This window comes from Camelus bactrianus, chromosome 22 (assembly GCF_048773025.1).
Source record: "Camelus bactrianus isolate YW-2024 breed Bactrian camel chromosome 22, ASM4877302v1, whole genome shotgun sequence".
NCBI lineage: Eukaryota > Metazoa > Chordata > Mammalia > Artiodactyla > Camelidae > Camelus > Camelus bactrianus.
The window spans coordinates 20350428-20374710 of record NC_133560.1 but is presented as its reverse complement, the minus strand read 5'-3'; the positions used below and the strand labels follow the sequence as shown (position 1 = coordinate 20374710).

Sequence of the window (24283 nt, the reverse complement as noted above, 5' to 3'; positions counted from 1 at the left end):
TGGGTCTCATAAAGAAAATGTTTCATTTTACCTTAACCGAAAGATTTAAGGGAAATGGACTTCAGGCACAGCTGGTTCTAGGGCCTTGAAAGATGCCCAACCAGTCCCTCAGACCTCTCATCTCCTTTCCTCCTCTGGGGCTGGTTGGCATTGCAACTCATGCGGCCATAACTACCATGCGTGGATCAACCTCAGCCCATGTTGAACTATGAGGCCTGGGTCCCTGTGCTTGGTGCCAACAGCGCAAGAGGAGCCCGGCCTCTGGGTACTGACAGCCCAGTGCGGGAGATGGGTGTCCACAGGGCCACAGGTGCAGTGCACAGGGCAAGGCGACCACTCATGGGATGCTAGGAGAGATTCTTGGCTGTTCTCTGCACCCCAAGGCCTCCAAGGCCTGAGTGGGTCCTGTAAGAGGCAGAGCCAACATGTGTCCTTAGCTCCAGAGCTTTCATTCTCATTTCTTTTTAAGTCACAGGTTCTCTCTCTCTCTCTTTTTTCACTTTTATTTCTTTCTCTCTCTCTCTCTTTTTTTTAACGAAACTCTTTTACTTCAGTACAATCCCCAGAAGTAGTAGTTGGGGCAGTTACAATCATATCACAGTCACGACTCTATGTCGAGGGAGTGCCCTCCTGGCGCCAGCACGCAGCTGCAAAAAGACTCATTTTCTGCTTCTCCTTCTCACCCCACCCCTCCCTAGTCTTACTGTTAACAGTCCCAGGAATGGAGGAGACCACATCGGAAACAGACAAGAACCTTTCCAAGCAAGCGTGGGACACCAAGAAGGTAAGCACCTAAGAACTTTTGAAAGTGGTTTTCCTTCTTGATTTTTTTTTTTTAAAGCACAACCCTGGGTGAAACTGGCGAAATCATACACTGGGTGAGAGTCGCCTTCCCTGAGGTGTGAACCTCATTCAGTTTTGACCAGTTACATAGCCTATCGAAAACCATGTAAAGAATTAAAACCCACGTTCGCTTGGGCAGCACATACACTAAAATTGGAACCATACAGGGAAGATGAGCATGGCCCTCGAGGATGACACGCAAATTCACAAAGCGTTGCATATTTTTATGTGTAGTGATGGATGTTCTCGAGACTTGTTGTGGTGATCCCTTTACAACATGTACGAATAGCGAAGCATTATGTTACACACCTGAAACTAATATAACGTTATATGTCAATTTTATCTCAACTGAAAAAAAAAAGAAATTGAAGCCATGGAGGTTAAGTGATTTGCCCAAGAATGTGAAGATACTTAGGGTTTTAGAACCTATGCCTCCTAATTCTTAGCCTTAATCGTGCTACTAATGCACAGTATTGTGTAATTATCATTGTTTATCATCATCCTTGAACATAAACTCCCATTCATTTGCACAATAATCGCATAATTTATTAGAGTACAGCGTCTACTTGGAATTCCCAGTTGTATTGGGATTTCTGTATCCAGAAAGAAAGTTCTCAAGTTCAACCTACGAAACTGTCTAGTGATAAAATAGAATTTGTGCCATGAATACAGATTTCAAAGAATTTGAATAGAACAAAAATGCATTTAACACTAAAGCTATTTTGAATGTTAAAAAAAAAAAGAATTGAAACCCTTTGCTGGTCAAGTTGCATGAAAGGGGCAGCACCAAAAATCACCTATTCCTTGAGGAACTTGGAGGGAGCTGGTGAATGAGCAAACAGCCCTATGTTCCTTAAAAGCATAGATTCTGAGCTTTTGAAATCAACTGGAAACAACCTGAATTTTTGACAGTAGGGGATTTATAAGGAAATTGTCCTCAGCACCTCATGAAAAGCTCCATGTGATTGTAATTGGGAATTTTGAAGAAATTTTAAAGGTATGAGAGACACTTGTGATAAAACTGTTATGTGGGAAGAGCGGGATAAAGCCCTTTAGACAGGCACAGACCACACAGAGATGCCCACAGATCCCTGGGTGTACAGGACGCAGCCCAGGTAGCCCCGAGTGGGGCATGTCCTGCCAAGTAGTGGGGTGTGGGCACCACTGTTGGCCTTTTAATCCCTGTCTACATGTTCCAGTTTTGCATGCAGAATGCATATGATTTTCAAACTCTGGGGAAAAACTTAAAAATTTTGACAATTCAAAGTCAGAAAGCAACTGAAACATCTAGTTGCAAAGGGGTGCATAAGAAAGGACAACAGGGTCCCTCTGCGTGCCTAGATGTGCTGCTGTAAAGAAAATGAAGGTGGCAAGTGTCGTGACTCTGAGAAGGGAAACAGCCCCAGCATCCTGGGAGTGAGAAGAGGGCGGCAGAGCCCAGCATCTTGGCAAGATGCCTTTTAACTGCCGCGCAAAACGATGCATCTGTGAGGGTGTCAGTAGAGGAATTCTTGGGGATTCGTTGTGGGGGTGGGGGGATGATGGGTGGATTTTTAATGCTGTTTAGAAATCCATTAGTATCCCATAATGTTCGTGGAATGCTTTTGAAAAGATTTTTCAGAAAAAGTCATTGTCAAAGTGCTTTGCAAAAAAATCTGGTAATGAAGCGAGTGTTTACTCACGGAATTAAGGAGCCTGTGGCCAAGCAGAAACCCGTTCCTCTGGCATTCCCCACAGAGGCTTACCACCCGCTGGTCACGTGCCATCCTTTGGGCTCCTCAGTCTCTGCCAGTCAGGCCTTCCCCACCCCACCCCCACCCCCACCGGGTGTGTGCACGGTGAAGCAGGCCCAGCCCTCCGCTGGTTGTGTCCACGTTCTTGTCTGATAATCCCTAAAGAACACATCAGCCAGGAGTGTCTGCCTGAGGGCCCAAGAGGCAGAGAGGACTAAGGGAATGTAACACACAGCTGAGCCCTCTGTTGGCACGCGGGGTTCTGTCCGATCATGTCTGCTGCCACCGGAAGAGAGTTGCCTCCTTTGTCCTTGAACGTGAGTCTAGGGATCCTGCCTGGAGCCTGCAGTTCTTGGATGGCGATAGTGTCCCCAGTTCACAGAGGAGGAAATAGGGTTTCTCTGGGACCCCCTTCCCAGGGCTGGTAACCACGGTCTCTGTCCTTGGGCCTGTGGGCCAGGAAGCATGCCAGCACCAGGGTCCCCGTGGGAGTCACAGCTCTGGGGCACCGTTGTAAGGTGGGTCAGCAGAGGGCACCAGCAGTACCTTCTGTGTTATTTAGGGCATCCGCTTTGAGCCTCCTCAGACTTCCCTATGTGATGTCCTTCTCTGTCACGGGTAGATGGACACCGAGCAGAGGCATCCCTTGCCACTGGAGCCCCCGCCTGCCCTGGCTCAGGAATGGCTTCAGGGTTAGCCTGGAGGCACCTGGGTTTTCAGCTGCTTCGCCCCCCAGCTGGCTGCTGACAGCCGTGGTACAGCCCTTGGAGGAGGGGGTTTCATATGTGAAGAGTGGGCAGGCATCCTCTTCTCCCCCATGCCTGCTCTGACAAGGGACCGAGCTACCCCTGGGCTGTGCCCACCTTACCAAGCAGACAGATTGAAGCTGGGAGGGGCCTGTAGGAAGACCGTCTCCACATAGCTCTTATTTTTGCCCTGAGTGTGCCTGGGGCAGGCCCCCCATCCCACGGGGCTACCTGTTCTTCATCTGCAGATAAACTCGATTTTTGTTGAGCATATTTTGGCCCCTCTGGGGAGATCAGTATGTTGTGAGGAGGCACAGTGCACACGAGGAGCCAGCTCAGCCTCTGCTGTCTTCTCTTTCAGACAGGGTCCAGGCCCAAGTCCTGTGAGGTCCCCGGAATCAAGTAAGTGTCAGCAGGGCCCCACCCTGTGTGCCTAAGGCCACCATGGGCTACTTGGATGACCCCAGGGCTTCCTGTCTGCTCATGAGGCTGCAGGTCCCTACAGGAGGGGACACTGTGCCTCTGGCAGCCACCCAGCAAGCCTCACCATGGGGGATGCTCCCACCCCTCCCTGCCCGAGATGACTGAACCCCTGGCCTCAGCCCCAGCACACTCACCCCTCAGACACAGTCTGTCCCTGGTCAGTGGGAGGACCCTCACCCCAGCCCCCATCCTGCAGGGACAGGCTGCTTCCTAAGCTTCCGTTGGAAGTGTGGGCTGACAGTTGTTTCTCGAGCAGGGCAGCGCCTAATTGTGGGGTGTCATTTTGCACCTGCTGATTTTTTGCACCGGCCTCCTCCTGCCTCAGCCACAGCTTTTGGGGGAGAATGGGCCAGCTGCCATCCCAAGAGCTCACCTCCCCCTCTGTCTGGCCTTTCCCCCCAGCATCTTTCCATCTGCTGACCAGGAAAACACTACAGCCCTGATCCCCGCTACCCACAACACGGGGGGCTCCCTGCCTGACCTGACCAACATCCACTTCCCCTCCCCCCTCCCGACCCCGTTGGACCCGGAGGAGCCCACCTTCCCTGCGCTGAGCAGCTCCAGCAGCACCGGGAACCTTGCAGCCAACCTGACACACCTGGGCATCGGCGGTGCTGGCCAGGGTAAGGCCCGGCCGGGCGGCGGGGACACTCCTTTCCCTGGCAGAGCTCACTATCTAGTGATGATGACACATGTGTTTGAATGATGACCTAGCAGGGTCACATCCACAATGCTGGCCGTGGGGGTGGAGGGCAGAGTCCACCACGAGGGTTTGCTGTTGCCAGGCTGACCCAAGGGGAAAGGCATCTGGGCAGAGGGCACTTCCTGGGCAAAGGCCTGGCACTACGCAGGTTCATGCCCCCAGGGATTGGACCTTGGACTGTGGTTCTTAGGGGATGCTGGGTGCTTCAGAGAGTTGGGGTGGGCCAGGCTTTCCCCATGCCCCTCATCGAGGGACAGACCTGATCTGCCCTTCCCACCCGCAGCTGACTGGCTGCCTGCTTGGGACGCTCCAGCCAGCCCCCTCCCTGGGAGAGGAGCGCTCCATGCTCCTTTCTCTCCAGATCACATCCTTGAGGATGTTCCACGGGCCCCTCTCCTATCCCAATATCTCTCGATGCTGCCTCACCCCTCCTCCTGGGGACTTCCAGCGGCACCGTCCCCCTACAACTCAGGCAGAGACCCTGGGGATATCCTCCCCAATTCTTCTGTCCTCTTATCCACTCTGACCCGTTGGCATGTCCTGTCGGCCCCCCATCATGACCCAGCTTGATTCAGATCCTCTCCCTGGGATGGCCTCCACCTGCTGGGCCCCCCAGCCTCTTCACCACCAGAACTGCCATCAGCTCATGGCCCTCTTGTCAGGACCTTGCACAGCCCCTCAGCTCCCTCCTAGTGAAACCTTGAGACCCCCGGGACCTTTAATTCCTGCTCCCCATGTTGACTTTGCTTCAGCCCATGAGTTTACCTTGGGGCCTTTGGCCTCCTCCTCCTCCAGGCCCCTTGCTCCATCCCGGCTTAGATGACCTCCCCTCCCATCTTCAGGCCTTCCTGACTCCCTGCTCGAACCCACGCCGCCTCTCACACTGGGTTGCCTTTCTGCACCCTCCCTGCTGCTGTTAAGTCGCTGTTTGCTCTCATCTGTCCCCTGGGCTGGGCCCTGATCTCCCATGTCCTTGCTGTGACCTCTGTATGCATGTTGACTGTGGGACGTGTGGGTTTGTATCCATGGAGATGGGATGGCCCCACCACAGCCTGGTGGTGGGGCAGGCAGGAGGGACGGCGGGGGGCCCTTCTGTGAGTCCATGTGTGTCGGGACTCAGCGGTCAGTGAGAGCACTACCTCACCTGGAGCCATGCACGGGCCAGCGCTCACCCCATCCACGGGCCCCCTGCACCCCTGCCCCGAGCATGGTGGGTAGCGCCACACAGGATTTTGTGAAAGAGAATCAGACACTCAGGTTCGTGTTTGCCGCATTTCCTCTGGCTGCCGGGGAGAGCTGGCCATAAGGAACGGGCAGCAGCAACTGGACCAGGGCAGAGCCCCACTGAGAGCTGTGCAGAGAGATTTCAGGGTGAAATTGGCCAGCCTTGGAGCTGGGTTGATTCAGGGAGTAAAGCAAAACAGGAGCCTAGAGTCATTCCTCACTTTGGTGCCGACAGGGCTGGGGGCAGGTGAGGGTTTCCTAGGTTTTTAGATGAGGAGATAGAAGCCAGAATGGTGAAGCGGGGAGTGGGATTCTGGCCTGATTGCATTGAGGCTGTGTTTCTTCCACACACCTGGCCGTGTGCCCGCTGAGGCTCAGCCACTGGGCAGAGGACACCAGCCCTGGCCATGCCCCGCCTCCAGGGGAGCCCCAGAAGACAAAATGAGCAGATTTGGGGGAGCCCAAGACCCATGGCCCTCCAAGAGACAGATGGGTGGGCAGCGTCCACGCACGCCTGTGCAAGGCAAGAAATCAGAAGGTTGGCTCTGGGGCTGCAGGTTAGGGACTTGCCCCCCCATTGCAGACAGTGCTGTTCCCTGGCCCCTGTTTTTCTCCTCACGCCTTGTAGCAGCCTCCAGAGCACCACCCCCCTCCGCCGGAGGGTCCTTGGCAGCTCCCCAGCGCCCGCCCGGGAGCCGCGCACCTCCAGCCCGCGCCGAGTCTAAACAAGCACAGGAAAACACACACATGTGAAAACCATAGATGCGGGACGGAGTGCAGACCCCGAGCCTGGGGCCCAGACCCCAGCCTCCCTGGCTCAGAGCGTCGGCCCAGTAATGTCTGACATGTGTTTGGTTGTTTGCGAACCTGCCGCTCCAGCAGCTCGCATGGCAGGGGCTTCACTTTCTGGGCGCGTTTTAAGTCAAGCTGAGCCGCCGGCCGCTGGCACACATGGAGCTCACCCCCACCATCACCCGGCCCACCCTGCAGTCAGAACGTGAGCCTGAGGAGGAGGAAGAGGGAGGCCTCCGCCACCAGGGAGACAGCGGCCCCTCTCGCCTCCTTCCACATTTGCTAAAGTCGTTTCCCTGGCTGCTTGTGGGACCTGGAGGGTGGACAGGCTGGGGTCCTCCTTCCTGGCACAGCTCTGTGGCCTGCCACTGAGCTTTCGTGCCCCTGGGCTGGGCTTCTGCCACCAGGCCTGCCCTCCCCTGGCAGCTCTCCCTGCCCAAGATAGGCTTCCTTTCCAGCTGGACCCACTTCTTTTCCCCAAAGTGATCCGGGTTGTCAAAAGAAATTCAACGGCAAAGTGGCCCTCAGCCCTCCCGGCCCAACTGATGTCTTGGGGGTGGTGGCTGCCCCATAGAAGGCCAAGAGCGAGCTCTGCAGCCCAGCAGAGGATTAAAAACTCCCTTGTATTCAGGGCAGACATTAGAGGCTCGTAGCCTAAGGGCCAGATCCAGCCCATCAGTGTATTTTGGCTGGCCTACGACTGTGTGTGATGCTTTGAATCAACATTTAAACATACATGTAAAAACCTGGATTTCTAGCTTCTCTGGAAGAATCAGGCCTAGCGATGGAGGGTCGAGGTCCTGCACCTCAATTTGGGCTGGAGCACTCCAATTTGCCACAGATTCCTCCCATCCCTGCCATCCCTCTATCTCCCTCACTCCTGGTGTTTGCTTCTCTGCTGCTTACCGAGCCCTGACATCTCCTCCCAACGTGGGTGTGGAGTGTTCCTCTGCCCACCGGACATATGAGGCATTTGGATGCTCAGAGAAGACAAGGAGCAACCCAGGGTCCTACCTCCCAGTGCACTCTCAACAGGCGTCTTCCAGACTCCTCCTGCCTAGGCCTCCGCCAGTGGCTCCTGTGATGTTGCTATGTCTGCAGCAGCCTGATTGTGGGCCCAAAGTCTGTGTAGAAACTGGCCCCCAGGGCTCTACTGCGGGAGCAGTCCACAGTGCCAGGCGCCCCCGCAGTTGGCCAAGTGAAGCTGCCAGGGCTCCTAGGGGAAGTGCAGGCATGACCGGGCTCGCCTGGCGCGGATGACATAGCCCCAGTGAACAGCTGCCCTGGTGGAGGGCAGGCTGCCCGTCATCTCCCTTCAGTGCGTGCTGAGAGCGCGCTCGCCAGCCCTTGAACCTGCTGCCTCACCTGCTGAAACAGGGTTGATCTGGTGCCCTCGCAGGATGGGCCCAGCTGCCCCAGTGAGTCAGGAGCCTTCACCTGGCTTTGACTGTGGGCCATAGCTGCTCATGACCTCATTAGGGCCTCACAGTGAACCCACAAGGAAACTGAGTCTGGGGGATCAGGTGAGACCTCCCCCGCCAGGGGTCCCCATCCTTCCCCCAGCATCAAGGGGCCTGTTGCTTCCCTGGCACAGTGCCCCAGGATCACCTGGCAGGCCCTAACTGCTGCCACACTGAACTTGACCTCACTCAGCCCCTTCACAGCAGATACATTCAGGGATCACATTGCTGAGGGATGGGGCCAGGGTGAGGGAAAGGGTGACTTGGAGCCCCCCAGCTGGAGCTCTATCAGGAAGAAGATGAAGGAATTGGATTTCAACTTGGGCATCCTTGTGGGAGTGGTGCTCCAGCCTGGGGAGTGCATGAGGTGGGGGGAGAAGGTTGTGGGTGTGAGGGAGGGACCACCAGATACATAGATCAGGGGCCAAGAGGAGCCAAAGGAGCAGTTATGGGAAGGGGCAAGTTCATGAAAGGAGGGTGAGCAGAATGATGAGACTCAAGAAGAAACTGCATCAGGCAGGACTGACTTGCTTGGAGCTCTCCAAAACCCAAACCAGTTTAGGCAAAAAAGGGGACCAATTGTCTCCCGAAATCAAGAAGCACCAATGTGGCTGGGTCTGGGGCTCAGGTGCTAACTCTGCTCCTCAGCCCCCTGTTCGTCATCCGGCCCTCCCTGTTGTGGTTACCGGATGCCCCCTCACACAATTGTGGACTTCCCTTCCTGGAGTCCCAGCAAAAGCCCCTGAACAGGGTCTCACTGGCCAGCCTGGTCACATGTCCATCTGGGGGCCAATCATGCTGTGGCCCAGAGGTGGGGAAGCGCTGATCAGTGGGGCCTGCAGAACCTGCCCCTCCTAGAGGGTTGGTGGGATCAGTGGGGAGAGCGTTGGTCAGCACTGGAGGTGGGAAGGAGAATGGAGCCCGTGCAGAGCTGGGGGATCCAGAGATTAGGGTATCGGGGCTTTGGACCTGGGGCGGGAGTGGAGTCCTGGATTTGGCGATCAGGATGTGCCCTCTGGTTTCTGTCTGTGTGATTGGGCTGTCCCCAGCAATGATCCTGGGTGTGTGAGTGCCACCCCCTGCATGCTCCCAGTGGCTCGCATCACGCCCACCTTCCCTCCCTCCCTTTCAGGGATGAGCACGCCTGGCTCCTCACCGCAGCACCGCCCAGCTGGCGTCAGCCCACTGTCCCTGAGCACGGAGGCAAGGCGGCAGCAGGCCCAGCAGGTGTCGCCCACTCTCTCCCCGCTGTCACCCATCACTCAGGTGCGAGGGCTTAGTGGGGCAGGGGAGGTGGGGCCCAGCTCTGCCTCTCTGGGAGGCCTCTCGCTCCTCCAGGGAGCAGAATCCTGAAGACTTTCCCAACATGTTTGCTTTTTGTTGTCAGATTTTCAAACACATGGGAAATGCAGAAATCAGTGGCCTGAGGTCCCCTTTGCCAATCATGGCTGTTAGCGTGTGCCTGCGTGACTGGCCTTCTTCATTATGCTAGTCTCTCTTTCAGGATCCAGTTTTGTTTTGTTTTGTTTCCTTTAGGATCTAGTTGAAATTTCCCAAAATAAAATGTTTTAAGAGGTTTGTTTTTTTTTTCAATTTACAGTCTTTGCTTTGTCTACTTCTCTGGGAGTTTGATTATGCCTAGCAATCGGTGCATTTCCTGAGGGTTACCCAATATGCTGGCATATAGCTGTTCATAGTCCTTTTTATTTCTGTAAAGTGGTCAGTAATGTTCCCTCTTTCATTTCTGATTTCAGTAATTGGAATCTTCTCTTTCGCTTAGTCAGCGTAGGCTCATAGGACAAGTTAGGAAGTGTTCCCTCCTCTTCTGGTTTTTTTTTTTTTTTTAAGGGTCTGTGAAGCATTGGTTAATTCTTTCTTAAATGTTTGGTAGAATTCACTACTGAAGGCACTGCGGTCTCAGCATGTCTTCACTGGAAATTGTGTGATGACTGATCTAATCTCACTTTTATCAGTCTACTCAGATTTTCTTTTTCTTCTTTGGACTGTTTTGGTAGTTTGTGTGTTCTGAGGAATTTGTCTATTTTGTCTACTTTTCAGACCCTAATAGATAACGTTTGTTTCTTTACATAACCTCGATGACCTTATCCACTTACAACTAAATGAACAGTAATTCTTCTATACCTTCCTATATCCACCTGGGCCCAGTTCCCCACTGTGTCACTGCTTGTACAGTTCTTGTTCAGACCAGGATCCAGGCAGCGCCCTGGGTGGCTCCTGGTGGCTGTGTCCTCAGTCTCTCCATCTGTGGCCCCTGCCTCTTCTCTGCTCCCACCACGCCCCACCCCTGAGTCCTGCCTTCCCTTTCCGGAAACACTCTTTTGGGCATAAACTGCTCCCCACTGATCAGAAGCTGGCATCCTGATAAGTGTTTCATCCTGTAGCTCCTGGGCACGTCCAGCCTCCCTCAGAGGGCAGGAGCCCTTGCCTGCCCCTGGAACTGTCTGCACAGACTTGTGAATGTTGAAAACTTCTCTCCAGCTGTTTTCTTCTTTCCAACTCTAAGGAAGCCTGAGCTGGTCATTGCTCAGTGACTACATCAGTGTCTCCTCGCCCAACTCGTCTCCAGCCTCCCCTTGATGGGCCAGGCTGAGGAGGGTGGGAGGGGGGTTCCTTCCCCCTGCAGGACCCCACAGGGGCTGGGCGCTGGCTCCCCACTAGGCTTCCAGAGTGTGGTGCCCCGTGCCTGCCCACAGTGGGGAAACTCCAGCTCAGAAAGGCCAGGGGCATCTTGAGTCTCTGAGTGCAGACGGTGGTGCTGTTGCTCAGTGTGTGGTGAGAGAGGCTTGCTGAAGACAGGTCCTCCGTGGGTCCTGGAGGAGGCCTCCCTGCTAAGCCTTTGCTTCACCGATCCAGGATCTGGACATCCCTTTGTTTGCCCATCACCTTGTTGCCAAGCACGCCAGGCCGATGGGGGTCCTCTGGGGACCAGGTGCTCCCAGCCCTGCCCCACCTCTGAGCGTGTCTCTTGTCTGATGCCCTCCTCTCCCTTCAGGCCGTGGCCATGGATGCCCTGTCTCTGGAGCAGCAGCTGCCCTACGCCTTCTTCACCCAGGCAGGCTCTCAGCAGCCGCCGCCACCACAACCTCAGCCCCCACCCCCGCCGCCGCCTGCCTCCCAGCAGCAGCCGCCCCCGCCGCCCCCGCAGGTGTCTGTTGGCCTCCCCCCAGGCGGCTCCCTGATGCCGAGCACCAGCCTGACGCGGGGGCCCCAACTGCCCCCACTTGCAGTCACGGTACCGTCCTCTCTCCCCCAGTCCCCCCCAGAGAATGCAGGCCAGCCACCGATGGGGATCGACATTGCCTCGGTAAGCTAGCGATGGAGTCCTATGGGGCCTGGGTGGGAGGCTTGTGTGGGAGGAACCCTGGGGGCTATGAGAGGCCCCCACTGGGCCTGACAGGAGGACCGTGAGGGCACCTGGCTTTATCTGCAGCCACCTTGAGGCTCCGCTTTTGAGGCCACCTTGGCCTGAGGCATGGGGTTCCACAGGGGATTCTCCCTGGAATCCTCAAGCCAAGGTCGTCACCCCAGTATAGATGGGGAACCTGAGGCACGAGCAAGGGTCAAGTGCCCCAAACTTCACCAGGATGGCCCACTGCATGTCTTTTGCCAAGCCCTCCCCCGTGGGCCCAAATGCCCCCTCAGCCCTTCCCGCCCAAGAAAAGGCTACCTTAGAGGCAGGGAGAGCACAGAGCTCTCAGGGCCTGGGAAATGGGTTTCTGGGAGCCAGAGGGATAGAGAGAAACTTGGAGGAGAAGAAGGGATGAAGCCAGCTCTGCTTCATACAGCACAGGGCCTTGGGCTGGGAACCTGCAGTTCAGACCATGAGACCCCCTGCCTGTGGCCAGGCTCAGGGTAACAAGTGCTAGGTTTTGACCCCTGCACCCAAACCTTCCTGACTGTTCAGACTTTCACCCTGATTTCCCTGGTAGGAGGGAGGTGGTCACAGTTAGATCCAGAGGAACAGGGACCCACGTTTGGGGCCCAGCCAGCCCTCCCCTGGCTGCCAGCCCCAGGATAAATGTCATCAGAACATGTGTTCTGCAAAGAACAGGCCCCCCGCCTGAGCTGGGCAGGGCAGGCAGGTAACCCAACAGGTAGAGACCCACATTTCCAAGCTGCTCTGACCCCTTGGAGGGCAGACCTCAAGGGTCCCCTTGAATGAGGATGTGGGTGGTTCCTCACTGTGGAGCTGGGGAGATGTTGGAAGCATGGGGTGTCCAGGCCAGGCTCTCAGGTCAAGGCATGTGTCGTCTGTTACTCCCACTTTGCCCCAAGAGAGTGCTGGCTCTCTCAGGACTCTGGCTCCAGTGGCTTCTGTGTTTCTGCAGACCCACCCAGGCGAGGAGAATGTTCCTTGGTCATTTTCCTCTTTCCAACCCCGAGGAGGCCTGAGCTGGTCATCGCTGAGTGACCACAGTGTTGTCTCTGATACCCATACTTTCCTGTGCAAACCCCCTGCCCTACCTGGGCTCAACTTCCATCCCAGACTACTCAGGACAGGATGCTGAGGAATTGAAGGAGACAGAGACGTAGCACTTAGGGGGCCCCAGGTCGGCTGGCTGGGCCTCACTGAACAGCAGGCTCAGAGAGGTTAGATAGTTTGCCCAGAGGTACACAGCAGGGCCTCACTGAGTGGGACCAGAACAGGGTCTAAATCCAGGTCCTGGCCTGGCCCATCCTGCCTCCAAGGGATCTGGTGAGAAGCCAAGGCCCTTTGTCCTCCAAGTGAGGGGGTGGCCGCCCTTTAGAAGTCTGTGGACAGTATAACCCCAGCAGGCTCATTCCAAGCAACATCAGTGACAACGACTGCCTGGCGCCGGGAGCCCTGCAGCGTGCCCCAGACAGCCCTCACTGTCAGTCCTGCCACCCCTCAAGGCCATCTGACTGGCCCTGGGCCTTCCCTGCCCATGTGTGTGGGCGTGCACGTTCACGTGTGTGCAGCCATGTGCACGGGTACGTGGGTGTGGGTGCGCCTTCATGGGGGTGCTCTGAAACCTGCTGAGTAGAGGCCAGCTCTCTCCCCCACACCCCTCCCACAGCCCCCTGGGGCGATTCTGTGACCACGCGCCCCCACCCCTCCCAGAGCTGGAGGAGGCAGGTCCCCTCGAGTTGCTGGGCTCAGGAACCTGCACCTCCTGTGGGTGCCCTGGGTACTCTGCTTACCTGAGGGGTGGGGGCTTTGCCAGGGGGCCCAGCAGGGAACAGCCAGGCGCGGGGCCCCTTAAGTGTCCTGACCTGTCTGTCGTCACAGGCGCCGGCTCTGCAGCAGTACCGCACTAGCGCCGGCTCCCCAGCCAACCAGTCTCCCACCTCGCCTGTCTCCAATCAAGGCTTCTCCCCCGGGAGCTCCCCGCAAGTAAGGGACGCCGCATCCCCTTCCCCACCTCCTTGGCTCCAGCCTAGCTCGTGCCTCCGGCCCACCCATCCACTATCTGTGCTCCTGTCTCACTCCATCCCATCTTGTTCACTCCACCGGGGTGGGGACCGGAGAGGGGTGGCCACCTTGGGCAGTGGCCAAGGAGAAGGCACTTTCCCTGGGAGCGCCCCCGTTCCCTCCGTGCCTCTGTGGTCTGTGCAAAGCCCAGGCTGGGGGTGGTGGGCTCTCCACTCACGTTAGTGACATTGGTGTGGCCTCTGCCCTAGCTCCTCACCCCAAGGCTGGGACGTCCTGGTGTGAGGCTCGGAGTTGGCATCAAACCGCCTGTGCACCCTGAGGCCTCGTGCTTCCAGACTTCTGGAGGTGGAGGGGTGCCCCCCCGCCTGAGGGTGCAGCTGAGGTGACAGCAAGGTTATAGTGGGGACTCCAACTCCTCGGCCCTCTCCACCCCTTAAGAGGATGTGTCTCACGGTCTCCAGGCTGAGGAAGCTTCTCTGAGGGCAAAGCAGCCTCTCGGTCCTGGTCTTCTCACAGATGAGGAGACCGAGGCTTGCTCCAGGTGACAGGCAGGGCTAGACCACTTCTGTCAGACTCACATTTTCCCTCCATACCAGGCACCACAGGACTCTGATCTCCGACTCAGACACACACACACCCAATCCAGGTTCCTCAAAATTCCCCTTGGCTCCACTCCACCCATGGCTGCATTCTACCTGGAACCTTCCATCAGAAGAGAAAGAGTTCCCACAAAGCTGACATGTGGGCCTAAATCTCACTGTAGCAGTGGAGCCTCCCCAGGAACCTACCTCCCTGTCCCCAGAGTGTCACTAAGCTGAGAAACCTCTTGGAGCCACTACAGTGCCCCAGGCCCTGAAGCTTCATTCTCAGCTGAAGGGATGTTGTTACTTCCTGGGTAGAGCAGGAAGAGGAGCTGTTCCTCCAGGCAGGACCTGGGGATCCTTGTCCCGGGACATGCCGTGCTGTCCCCATCTCCCAGGCTCTCAGAGGTGCACTCTGAGCCAGGCCCTGTGGGTCAGGACAGTGGGCATCAAGGAGGACCCAAGGCTCTTCTCATGACTCTCTGATAGAGGAGGGGCTTTCCCAGGGCCCTCCATCATCTCCCACCCTCTGCAGCCAAGGGTCCTGCTGGGATTAGGTGTGCAGCCTCCCGCTCTGTAGAAGGCGGGGAAAGTGCAGTGGCTCGGGGCAGGCCAGGGGTCAGCCTGGTGTCTGCACGCTCTCGGTCTGTCCTTGTTGGCTCTGAGCCCTGGCGTCTAGTCTCCTCATGAGGTGCAGGGGGATGCGGTGGGGGAGGGGGGATGCTTAAGGGTGGGAGAAGCCCGTCCAGGCAGGGGAAGCAGCAGGTGGGTTCTGCTCCCCGGTGGGCTGCCCTGTCGGGGGCTGGCTCCTGAGTTACATCCGTTCTTCTGTGTGAGGCAGGACAGGAATTTAAGGGCAGAGCAAGTTTCTCTCAGGAGAGATTCACCTGAACCAAAGCGGTTCATGCTGGGCAAAGAGCATGCTGCTATCTCATCAAGCTCATGTCTGTGTGTTGGTCCATCTGTCTGTCCATCCATCGTGCTCCTGCAAGGGAGATAGGCCACTCACTCAAATGTGAGGGGAGGGGAAGGGTGTAGCTCAGTGGTAGAGCGCGTGCTTAGCATGCACAAGATCCTGGGTTCAATCCCCAGTACCTCCATTAAAAAATAATAAGTAAATGAATAAATAAATCTAATTACCTCCCTTTCCAAAAATGAAAAATGTGAGGATGGAGCCAGGCCATCTGACCCCAACCAGGGGTGCTGGGGTTGGGTTCTGTGGGCTGCCTTCCCTCTTCCATTCTGAGCAGACCTTTCTGGCAAACCCTTTTGAAAGCTTCAGAAGAGGAAGCATAGCTTGGGGTCTCCCGTGTGGGCCAGGCCTCTCTGGGGCCAAGGCCACGGGGACAGGATCAGGTGCCCCAGAACGACCTGCCCCCAGCCTCAGCCAAGGCCCTCATCTGCCGCCTCCTTCATGGGTAAACCCAGCACCTCACAGCCCCTCTTTCCAAACCTGAAGCTGGCGATTTTTACGGCAAATGTGGCATTTTTGCCACATTGTCTTTTCCACCTCTTTACTCCTTTCACATTTTTAACTCATTCCTGTGTTTGAATGGAACATCCATCCCCAGGAGCCACCCCACCTGCCAGGGTGGCTGTCTATCCACTGATCGTCCAGAGTGGTAGGTGGGTTTGTGTCCAGCCCTTCTCTGGTATGTAGGCCTGAGACTCAAGCTTTGGCAGTTGTCAGGGAGTGGGAGCACCTTTCTAGAACAGGGAGCTCAAAGGGAGGAGGTCCAGGGCTGGTGGTCTGGATACAGGCCGAGCACATGCATCATGCAGAAGAGGAAAAAGGCCAGAGCGCCCAGCCTCGGGGATGCTATGGCCCTCCCTCTCCTCTCTTCCACATCCCACCAGACCTTATCCTGCCATCTCCCTGGCAGCATCTCAAGGATGGGCAGGGGCTCTGCTTTCCTCTTTCTGGCATCTCTGCTGCCTCTGAGGATCCCCAGCCCCCTGCTCCTCTCCCAGGGGAGACCCCATCCCTCTGCTGCATCTGATGTTGCACAAGCAGGACCGGCCCTGGGGCCTCACAGGCAGACAGGCAATATGCAGCCATGAGTGGACAGGTGGGCAGGTGCTTCCTTGTGCCTGTCCCGTGCTCACTCTGTGCAGCCTTCCTGCCTACGTGTGTGTGGCCTCCCTCCCGTGTCCCCCACATCTGACAAGGGTCACCACGTGCACATCCCATTCTGAACATCCAGAGTGCCTCTCACCTTGCCCCAGGAACTTTCCTCCAGGGCCTGTCAGGTGGGGTTCCCCATCATGTGTCCCCCCATCTCCCATCTGACAAAAATGGGCTCACCCCAACCTGGGCCTCAAGGAGAGGAGATGGGATGGCACTTTTGGGGAAGTTGGCATACAGAGGTTCCCCCGAGAGCAGTCATCCCAAGATTAAGGGTGCATCCGTCCGTCCGAGTGGCTGTGAGCTCTCCCAGGAGCCCTGAGACAGATGCTGTCAGCCTCCTGTGTCCTGAGTATTCTCCAGGAGGTTCCAGAGGCCTCCCTCGTCTCCCAGCCCAGGCCAGCTGGTGAGGTCCCGGGAGAGGGGTGTGGGTGCAGCCAGCCCATGTGGGCATCCCCCACCCTTCACCCCACAGTAGCCTCACCCCCTGCCTGATTTGGGGATCCTGACGACAGCGGGCCTCTCTTCTGTCTGCAGCACTCCTCCACCCTGGGCGGCGTGTTTGGGGACTCATACTTTGAGCAGCAGATGGCGGCCAGGCAGGCCAATGCTCTGTCCCACCAGGTGAGCGGGCGCCCTCAGCAGACGCTCGCCAGACCCCACCCACTCCTCGGGTGTGAGCTTCTCAGCCCTCTCCTGTCTCCATGCTGCAGAGGCCCAGGCCCTGGAGTAGGTGGCTTGGCTTTGCCTCCCCTGGCGTCTGCACCCTGCCCACAGAACGAGGCTGCCCTCAGAGGGGGCGGAAGGGCGAGTGGTGAACGCTGGCAGGGATGCGTGGTGGCTCTTACATCGGTGCCTTGATGGGGGCCCTGCACGTGGGTTTGCCGGGAGGTTGCGCTGGCTTTGTGTGGAGGCTGTGGTTGGGGGCGTGTGGGCATGGGAGGGGTTGGCTGCTGCCTGGAGCTGGTAACTCACTTGCTCATCCATCCATCCATCCATCCATCCATCCAGCAAGCCCTGAAGGGGCTGTGTGCTGGCAGACTCAAGCAGGTTCAGAGACGGGGAGACCCCAAGGTGGAGAGACTCATGCTTGGCAGCCCCAGGTGTACCTTAGCATGGATACTAGGTGTCTTATAGGGGAGAGGGTGCCAGTGGCTGCAGGCCGGCCTGCTGGCCAACAGCAGCCAGGGCCCCAGGATGGCCAGCTCCATGGGGCTGGCCTCATGCCTGTCTGCTTCCTCTCCCAGCTGGAGCAGTTCAACATGATGGAGAACGCTATCAGCTCCAGCAGCCTGTACAGCCCGGGCTCAACGCTCAACTACTCACAGGCCGCCATGATGGGCCTCACAGGCAGCCACGGGAGCCTGCCTGACTCACAGCAGCTTGGCTACCCCAGCCACAGCAGCATCCCCAACATCATCCTCACAGGTGAGGCCACCCATGCTGGTGTCTTGGGTGAGGGTTTTGGTCCCATGGTCCAAGGCTGGGACCAGGCTGCTGTGAGAAGCCGCAGCCCTGGGGGAGATGGAATCCCCACCCCGCAGGGTGAGGTGTGACAGGGCTGAGGCATCGGTGCAGACCCAGGGAGACCAGAACACCTCTTGACAACAACCTTGACTCACTGCTGGGCATATGGGACAGGCTTGTGGGGAACACACATTGGGTCCTGGACCAAATGTCCAGAATCCCAGGCTCAGAGCGAGAACAGGATAGAGCCAGTCACTCACCTATCCCCTCTTCCATTGCTCAGACCCCTAAATCCCATTAGTTGAGTGTGCTGGGGACTCAAGTGACAATGGGATGGGCGCTGCCTAGTGGGGCTTTTCCTGTGCAGCCAGCAGACGTGTAACAGCTCCCACATGCTGTGTCAGGCATCCCCAAATGACCTGAGCACAGTGCCCAGGCACCCAGACATGCACATGCACGTGTGAGGAAGTCTTCACTCTGACCAGCAGAGCTCAGACCCTTTAGTCCCCCTACCCCCACCCTTCATCATGCCGCTGAAGGTTCTGGGTTTTATCAAAGAAGGAAGCAGTTTCCTTATTTATAAGCTAGGGCTGTTGTGGGATTGAGGGTGAGACCCTCCCAGAAGTCCCCACTGACATCTCTAGGATGGAGGGGTCCTTGTCCAGAGCTCCTGCATGGCCTTGACTCCCAGTGCAGACCTGGTGTCTTCTCCCTGCCCCAGGGGTCTGCAGTTAATGCTCTGGGAGTGGAGGCCTTAGTGGTGGAGGTTGTGTGATAAGGATCAGGACCTATGATTGTCCAACAGCCCAGAAAGACCAGAACTTTCACATCCATTTCCCAGATTGGGAAACTGAGGCCCAGAGTCCCACCACAAGTAGAGGAGGGAGCCCAGGTTTGAACCTGAGTCTCCGTTGGGGAACCCAGGCTTCCCTCCAACCCATAGGAAGGCTCCTGATGCACACAGAGCAGACTGCCTGGTAGAACCTGGCCAAGTGGGAGAGGTCCCTGCTCCCACCAGGTCACACTGAAGTTTGTGTTGCAGCCGTTATCCCAGGGCTTCCTGGTCTTGGTGCCCCAACATCTGGGTTGGGGTAATCCCATGTACTGTGGGGTATTGAACAGCATCCCTGGCCTCCACCTACCCAATGCCAGTAGCATTCTCTCCAGTTGTGACAACAGCTGTCCCTGGACATTGCAAATGTCCCCTGGGGGACAGACCACTCAGGTGAGCACCCCTGATGTGGCCTGAGCATTGACGGGGGCTGTTGAGGCACAGAGTGTGGGTGCAGAGAGCCAGGGCTGAGCTGAGCCTTTTGTCTGTACCCCCGCCCCCCCACCCCCAGTGACAGGAGAGTCCCCTCCCAGCCTCTCTAAAGAACTGACCAGCACGCTTGCCGGGGTCGGTGATGTCAGCTTCGACTCTGACAACCAGTTCCCCCTGGATGAACTCAAGATTGACCCCCTGACCTTGGACGGACTGCACATGCTCAATGACCCAGACATGGTCCTGGCCGACCCGGCCACTGAGGATACCTTCCGGATGGATCGTCTGTGAGCGGCACGCCCGGCACACTGCCACACTGCCGCCCAGCCCCTGGTTCCGTCACCCCACCGGTCAGTGGTCCCGACGGCACCTCCCTGAGCCCAGGGACGGCGGCGCTCCGTCCCTCGCAAACGGCCGAGCTTGTGATTCTGAGCTTGCAATGCCGCCAAGCGCCCCCCGCCCGCCGCCCCATCCCCGTCACCCTTCTCCCGCGTGAGGTCGCGCGTCGCCCCCGCGGACCCTCCCTGCTCTCTCGTCCCCCTGTAAGATGCGGAAAGTGCTGGGCAGGGCCGCCGGCCTTGGGAGGGCGCTGTGCTCTGTGACGGCGGTGGGCTGAGGTGCATCTTCCGACTGTTGTCCAGCTCTCACTGCCTTCCTTTGTCCCTGGTCCCCCCACCCGCCCGCGCCCCCAGCCCGTGGTTAGGTAGCAAGCCAGCCCCACCCTTCCAAAAGGAGAAGGCGCCAGAGGGTGGGAGGTGGACAGGAAGTGAAATAAACACTATTTGGACTGCTGTCTTTTATATTTCTGAGCACACACAGAATGCTAGAATCCATCCCATGGAGGTGGGATGCAAACATGTGAACAGAGCATGCAAAGCAGCTAAATCTCCCCGGGGCCCAGTGGGAAGCCCAGGCCCCAGCCTCACCCACCCCCAGCCAGGCCCCTCTGTGGCCACCTTCGCTGTGAAACCCCCCTGCCCAGGACGAGCAGGCCTGCTTGGGATGCACGGGGAGGCAGGGATTATTTCTGGGGAGTTTCACAACTTGTTTCCATCTTTCTTTCTCTGTACTGTAGTCACTGTTACTATTATTTAAAGAATGGGGTAGGGAGGGGGCGGCCAGGGCATTTTCGTTGTGTTTTTGGGGGGGGGGTTGTTTATTTCTTTTGGTTTGTATTTACATTTTGGTTGTAGATGAGTAACTGACTCCCTGACAACACTTGCCTGAGAGCATGTTTTTATTCTAGAAATCCCACATTCTGTATATTTGTAAGCTAACTGGAAGCAGTTCGCTACCTGCCCGGGTCTGAGCTGCATCTCCAGCCTTTTTAGTTTTGCCCTGTTGTCTCAAAACGGCAGGATGTGAGGATGGCTTGGGCTGGCTAGGGCCGGGCTGGGCTGGCGGGCTCTCCAGGGAAGCTCGCAGCAGCAGCCAGAGCTACCTCCGCTCTGCTCGTGTGACAGACTCCTGGAAAGGAGCTAGGGCTTTCATTAAGGGTCTCACAAAGACCCAGCTCCACCTGACCCTCCCGAAGGGGCCAGCTGGTCCTCAGGGCGGGCCCATCCCAGACCCCGTGGCCGGCAGTAGCTGCAGCCCGTCTGCCCTAAGATGCCCTAGAGGTGAGACTGTCTTTGCCACCCCCACCCCGAGAACCAGCCGACCCTCATCCCCTCCACCATCCCTTTCATAGCTCCTCCTGTCAGGGCTGGGTTTGGAGGCAGAGAACAGTATGTATTTTATCGGCTGGTTTCCAGGTGCTTCTCAAAGTGCCTCAGGAGGCTGAGGTGGACCATCCTTCGGGGTTCACTGGCGCACCGGAGGCCGTCCCTCTGCCCTACAGGCCCTGTGAGTGGGCGGCAGGGCTGGCTTTGTTTTCTGTCGGTTGCTTTGGAATAGGAACCTCTGTTTCATTCCCTCCGACATCGTATCTCGAATTATTACTCGCTCCTCCACCTGCCTGGTGGCCTGCTGGCTCCTCCTGCCTGGTGCGTTTCTGCTTCCGCTGGGGCCTTGGGAGCACCCACCTCTGTGGGAGCCAGATTTGATCCTCACGACCACTCTCCCTCTGTTTCCCAGCCAGGCTGTTAGCACGTGGCCAAGTGGCTGGGCAGCCACACATGAGAAGGGCCCTCTCCTTGGTCACTTGGCCTCCGCCACTGTTATCTGGGCTGGGGGATGCAGTGTCAGTCCATCCAGGTCAAGGCCTGTCCTCTTTCCATGGCGGGGGCTGGGGGCAAAGAATGGAGACTGGGTTTGGGGGAGGGTTGTTTTGTTTTGTTTTGTTTTTTACAGAAAAACTACATGTACATAGAAGGATTTGATTACCATTAGAATTGTATGTAGAACTTTAAAAAAAATGGCCTTAATAAAATTACAAGCAACCATCCTGGATGCAATTTTCAAACAAGTCGTTGGGGACCCCTTGAGGGAGCCCCATCAGCCCATACTTCAGTCTGCCTGGCCCTGCATTCTTGGTGCAGACAGGCAGGAGAGCCCCATGGCCAATTTCTAGCATCCCTCGGCCAGGAGCACAGGTGACCTTGCATTAACTCGGCCCACGAGAGGCGTAGGTGCAGAGATTTCCCTGGGAAGGGGTTCCAACCAGGAGCCCGCAGCCAGACGTCCTCAAAGGGTTCACCACCCCCTCCTGGGTCTGGGCAGGCCTCTGGGGGTCTACAACAGGGGATTTGGGTTTTCTTCTTAAATGTCACTTCTCTACTAAATACTCTTAAATTGCCAAGACTTTTAGAAACAAGACAGCTTAAGGGTATCAGCCCTTTGACTTGTGATATGAAAATACTGTGATTTCAGGCAGGCTGCGCCGTGAGGGCCGAGGGCTGAGCTGGGGCCCCTGCGTAGTGTATGTAGACCCGTTGCCTGCGTCCTTGCTCGCTTTGGCCAAGGCCCCTCAGCTGTGTAAATCTTTCCTCCGGGAGTATGAGCCAACCAGTGTGTCCCCACCTGCCTTGGTTTACCCTCTGTCCCCTGAACCCTCTGGGTGGTGAGTTGGTTCCCCAATGAGGCTCGTGGGCTGAGGATGAGTGCTGGGGTCAGCCTCTCTCTGTGTCCTCTGGAGAAGAGTTTATGCCCCTGTCCCCCACCCATCAGCATCACCCCCTCCAGTGCCCAGACCTGGGGGAGAAGGAAGAGTCTTGGGATCCCTGTCTCAGGTCCCTGTGTGGACCTCCACCCCCACCCTAACGAGAGGGAAGACAGGCAGCACTATTTGGGGTACCCTGCAGCCCCTCTTTGCTGTCCTTGCACGCCTTGCTTCCCCTGACACTGGTGCCAGTCCCTTGGGGCAGGGGACCCTGAGGCCTTCAGTGAGAGGCTCAGGGCAGGTCAACCCTTCAGCAAAATTTGGGGACCCACAACCAGCAGTATCCAAAAATTGGCCAGGCTCTCCTGTGGGGACGAGCACACAGCAGAAGGTACCCCAGTTGTACTGGGTCCCACCCCACTCCCCACACTGTGGTCCACAGAGCTCCTCGGGATCAGGCCTTCCAGGCCAGGCCAGGACAGGGGTGTGTGTGTGACCCTCTTCCCAGCGATGCTCCACACTAACCTCCAGCCTCTCCACTGGCCTCAGGGCCTCCTGGCTGCCCGACGGGTGTGCACTGGGGGTGGGAGCCCTGCCTCGGACACTTAGCCTTTATGGTCTGCCTGCTGTCATCTGCTTGTGGGGGTTTGGGGCTGGGCAGGAGGGTTCTGATGTTGTAGGTTTGTTTGGCCTGATTTCTTCAGGCGGCCGACCTCCCAGGAGGATGTCTAGCCAAGTGGGCCCTGTCACAAGGCCCGTGTGTCACAGCGGGGCAGGTGAGGACAGCTCTATGTCCATCTGTCAAGTGCTAGTGAGACCCCTGCGTGGAGAACAAGAGGCCTCATGTTATTTATCTGTCCCGCCAGGGTGGGTGTCTGGTTTGGGGGCTGTGTGCCAGGTGCTGGCTGTGGCCAGGTGGGACAGGAATAGGTACAGGGCCTGTGGGGGCCTGGGCAGGGCTCAGGCAGCAGGGGCAACCCTCCTCCAGCATCCTGGGCCTGATGACCCCTCATGATCACCTGCCCTTCAGGGGGGCTCTGTTGACCTAGAAGCCTCCAGGGGGCTGAGGACACTTGGGATGGTGCACCCCTCCTCAGGCCTCCACGTTTCGGCCAACCCTGAGCTAGTTCATAACCAAACATCCCGCCAGACTTCTGCCCCTAAGTGGATTCTGAGGTTTCTGCATTTCCAGAGAAGGCATCCCCACCCTGGGGTACAGGCTGGGTGTGGTGAGGCCTGGTGGTGTAGGGAGACCCTCTACCTCCCCTGCCCCCCGGCCCTGACAGAGCAACAGCACCCATCACCCTCACTGGGTTCTGATGGAACCATAGTCAGAGGCCTCAGGGTGCCCTTGGCACGGGGTTGGGCACAGGGGTGCAAGGTCAAGTACCTGGCACCCCTGGGCCTGGCCCACCGCCCCTGCAGGTGATGCTCCAGGTGAGGGAGCTGTGGCCACCTGAGCACTTGCCTGAAGAGCTGGGGGAGGATCCTCACCTACCCCTGGAGGCCTGCCTGGGGTGGGTGGGCAGCCAGGTCTGTTTCTGCCTGCGTTCTCTGTGGACCCTGGGCCCCCATCCTCTGGGGGGTTTCACAGCGTGTGATGGGGGTCCCTGGGGCATTCCTTTGTCAGGCCTTGCCTGGCCAGGTTGGCCTGAGCCAACTCTGTTTCTGGTTTCCCTCAGTCTTTGGAGGTCCTGGCTGCATGGGGCTCAGGCACCTCTCATAACCTTTAATGTGCCACAGGTGACTGGGCACAGATGAGTTCTCCCCCAGCAGAGATGGGGTGACCTGCACCACCAGGCCTGGGCAATGGGGTACTTCTGAAGGCACCGGGGAGCAGACAAGAGGCTTGTGACCCAGGCCTCTGTTCCTGCTTGTCACTAGCTAAGGCCCACAGATCTTCGGGCCCCAGGCTTATCCCAGGCAGGATGGGGAGCAGGGGCTGGACATCAGGGTGATGCTGGTTCCAGACAGCTCCCTCCATCTTCCTCCCTCCTTGCCAGCACCCAAAACCCCATCCCAAGGAGCTAGTGACACGTGGGTTGCCCCTATCTCGCAGGGTTGTGGAATTTAGGGGCAGTTGATGCCTGATCTGTCACTTCTGACCTCCTGCCCACTGGGGACAAGGGGACACAGCTGTAGCACTTGCCACCAGACCCCAGGAGGGAGGGCTTTGGCAGCCAAGGCCCACTGGCTCTGCCATGCCCCTCTGTAGGAAACTGCCCCCTCCCAGGGGCTGGGTGGTACCACTGATATATGCAAACTTGCCAGTCCAAGCCCTGCCCCACCTGTGTCCCTCTTCCCCAGGCTGGCTCTGCCCCCCACACCCCCCAGCATGTACATTGTGCTATAGATGTCCCGTGGGCCGCACGCGTGGGTGCCCATGGTGGGCAGGGGCGGGCGCTC

The 24283-nt window shown here is 57.4% G+C and overlaps 1 protein-coding gene and 1 pseudogene across 9 annotated transcripts in view; both read left to right on the top strand.

Annotated features, from left to right (window-relative positions):
- Nucleotides 1-19279, top strand: part of CRTC1 (CREB regulated transcription coactivator 1) — a 68786-nt gene extending 49507 nt beyond the window's left edge. For 3 of the 9 annotated variants that reach the window (XM_074350378.1, XM_074350379.1, XM_074350386.1), the window contains 9 exons: nucleotides 699-784; nucleotides 3684-3724; nucleotides 4208-4428; nucleotides 9117-9250; nucleotides 10998-11309; nucleotides 13257-13361; nucleotides 16644-16835; nucleotides 17354-17534; nucleotides 18917-19279. In XM_074350378.1, coding sequence (XP_074206479.1) covers nucleotides 699-784; nucleotides 3684-3724; nucleotides 4208-4428; nucleotides 9117-9250; nucleotides 10998-11309; nucleotides 13257-13361; nucleotides 16644-16835; nucleotides 17354-17534; nucleotides 18917-19128 — 1484 coding nt within the window. In that variant the 3' untranslated portion in view covers nucleotides 19129-19279. The remainder of the gene's footprint in view (nucleotides 1-698; nucleotides 785-3683; nucleotides 3725-4207; nucleotides 4429-9116; nucleotides 9251-10997; nucleotides 11310-13256; nucleotides 13362-16643; nucleotides 16836-17353; nucleotides 17535-18916) is intronic. The other 6 variants (XM_074350380.1, XM_074350382.1, XM_074350383.1 and 3 more) reach the window with 4 other exon arrangements.
- On the top strand, nucleotides 969-1069 carry LOC123613443 (U6 spliceosomal RNA; annotated as a pseudogene).
- Nucleotides 19280-24283: the final 5004 nt, after the last annotated feature.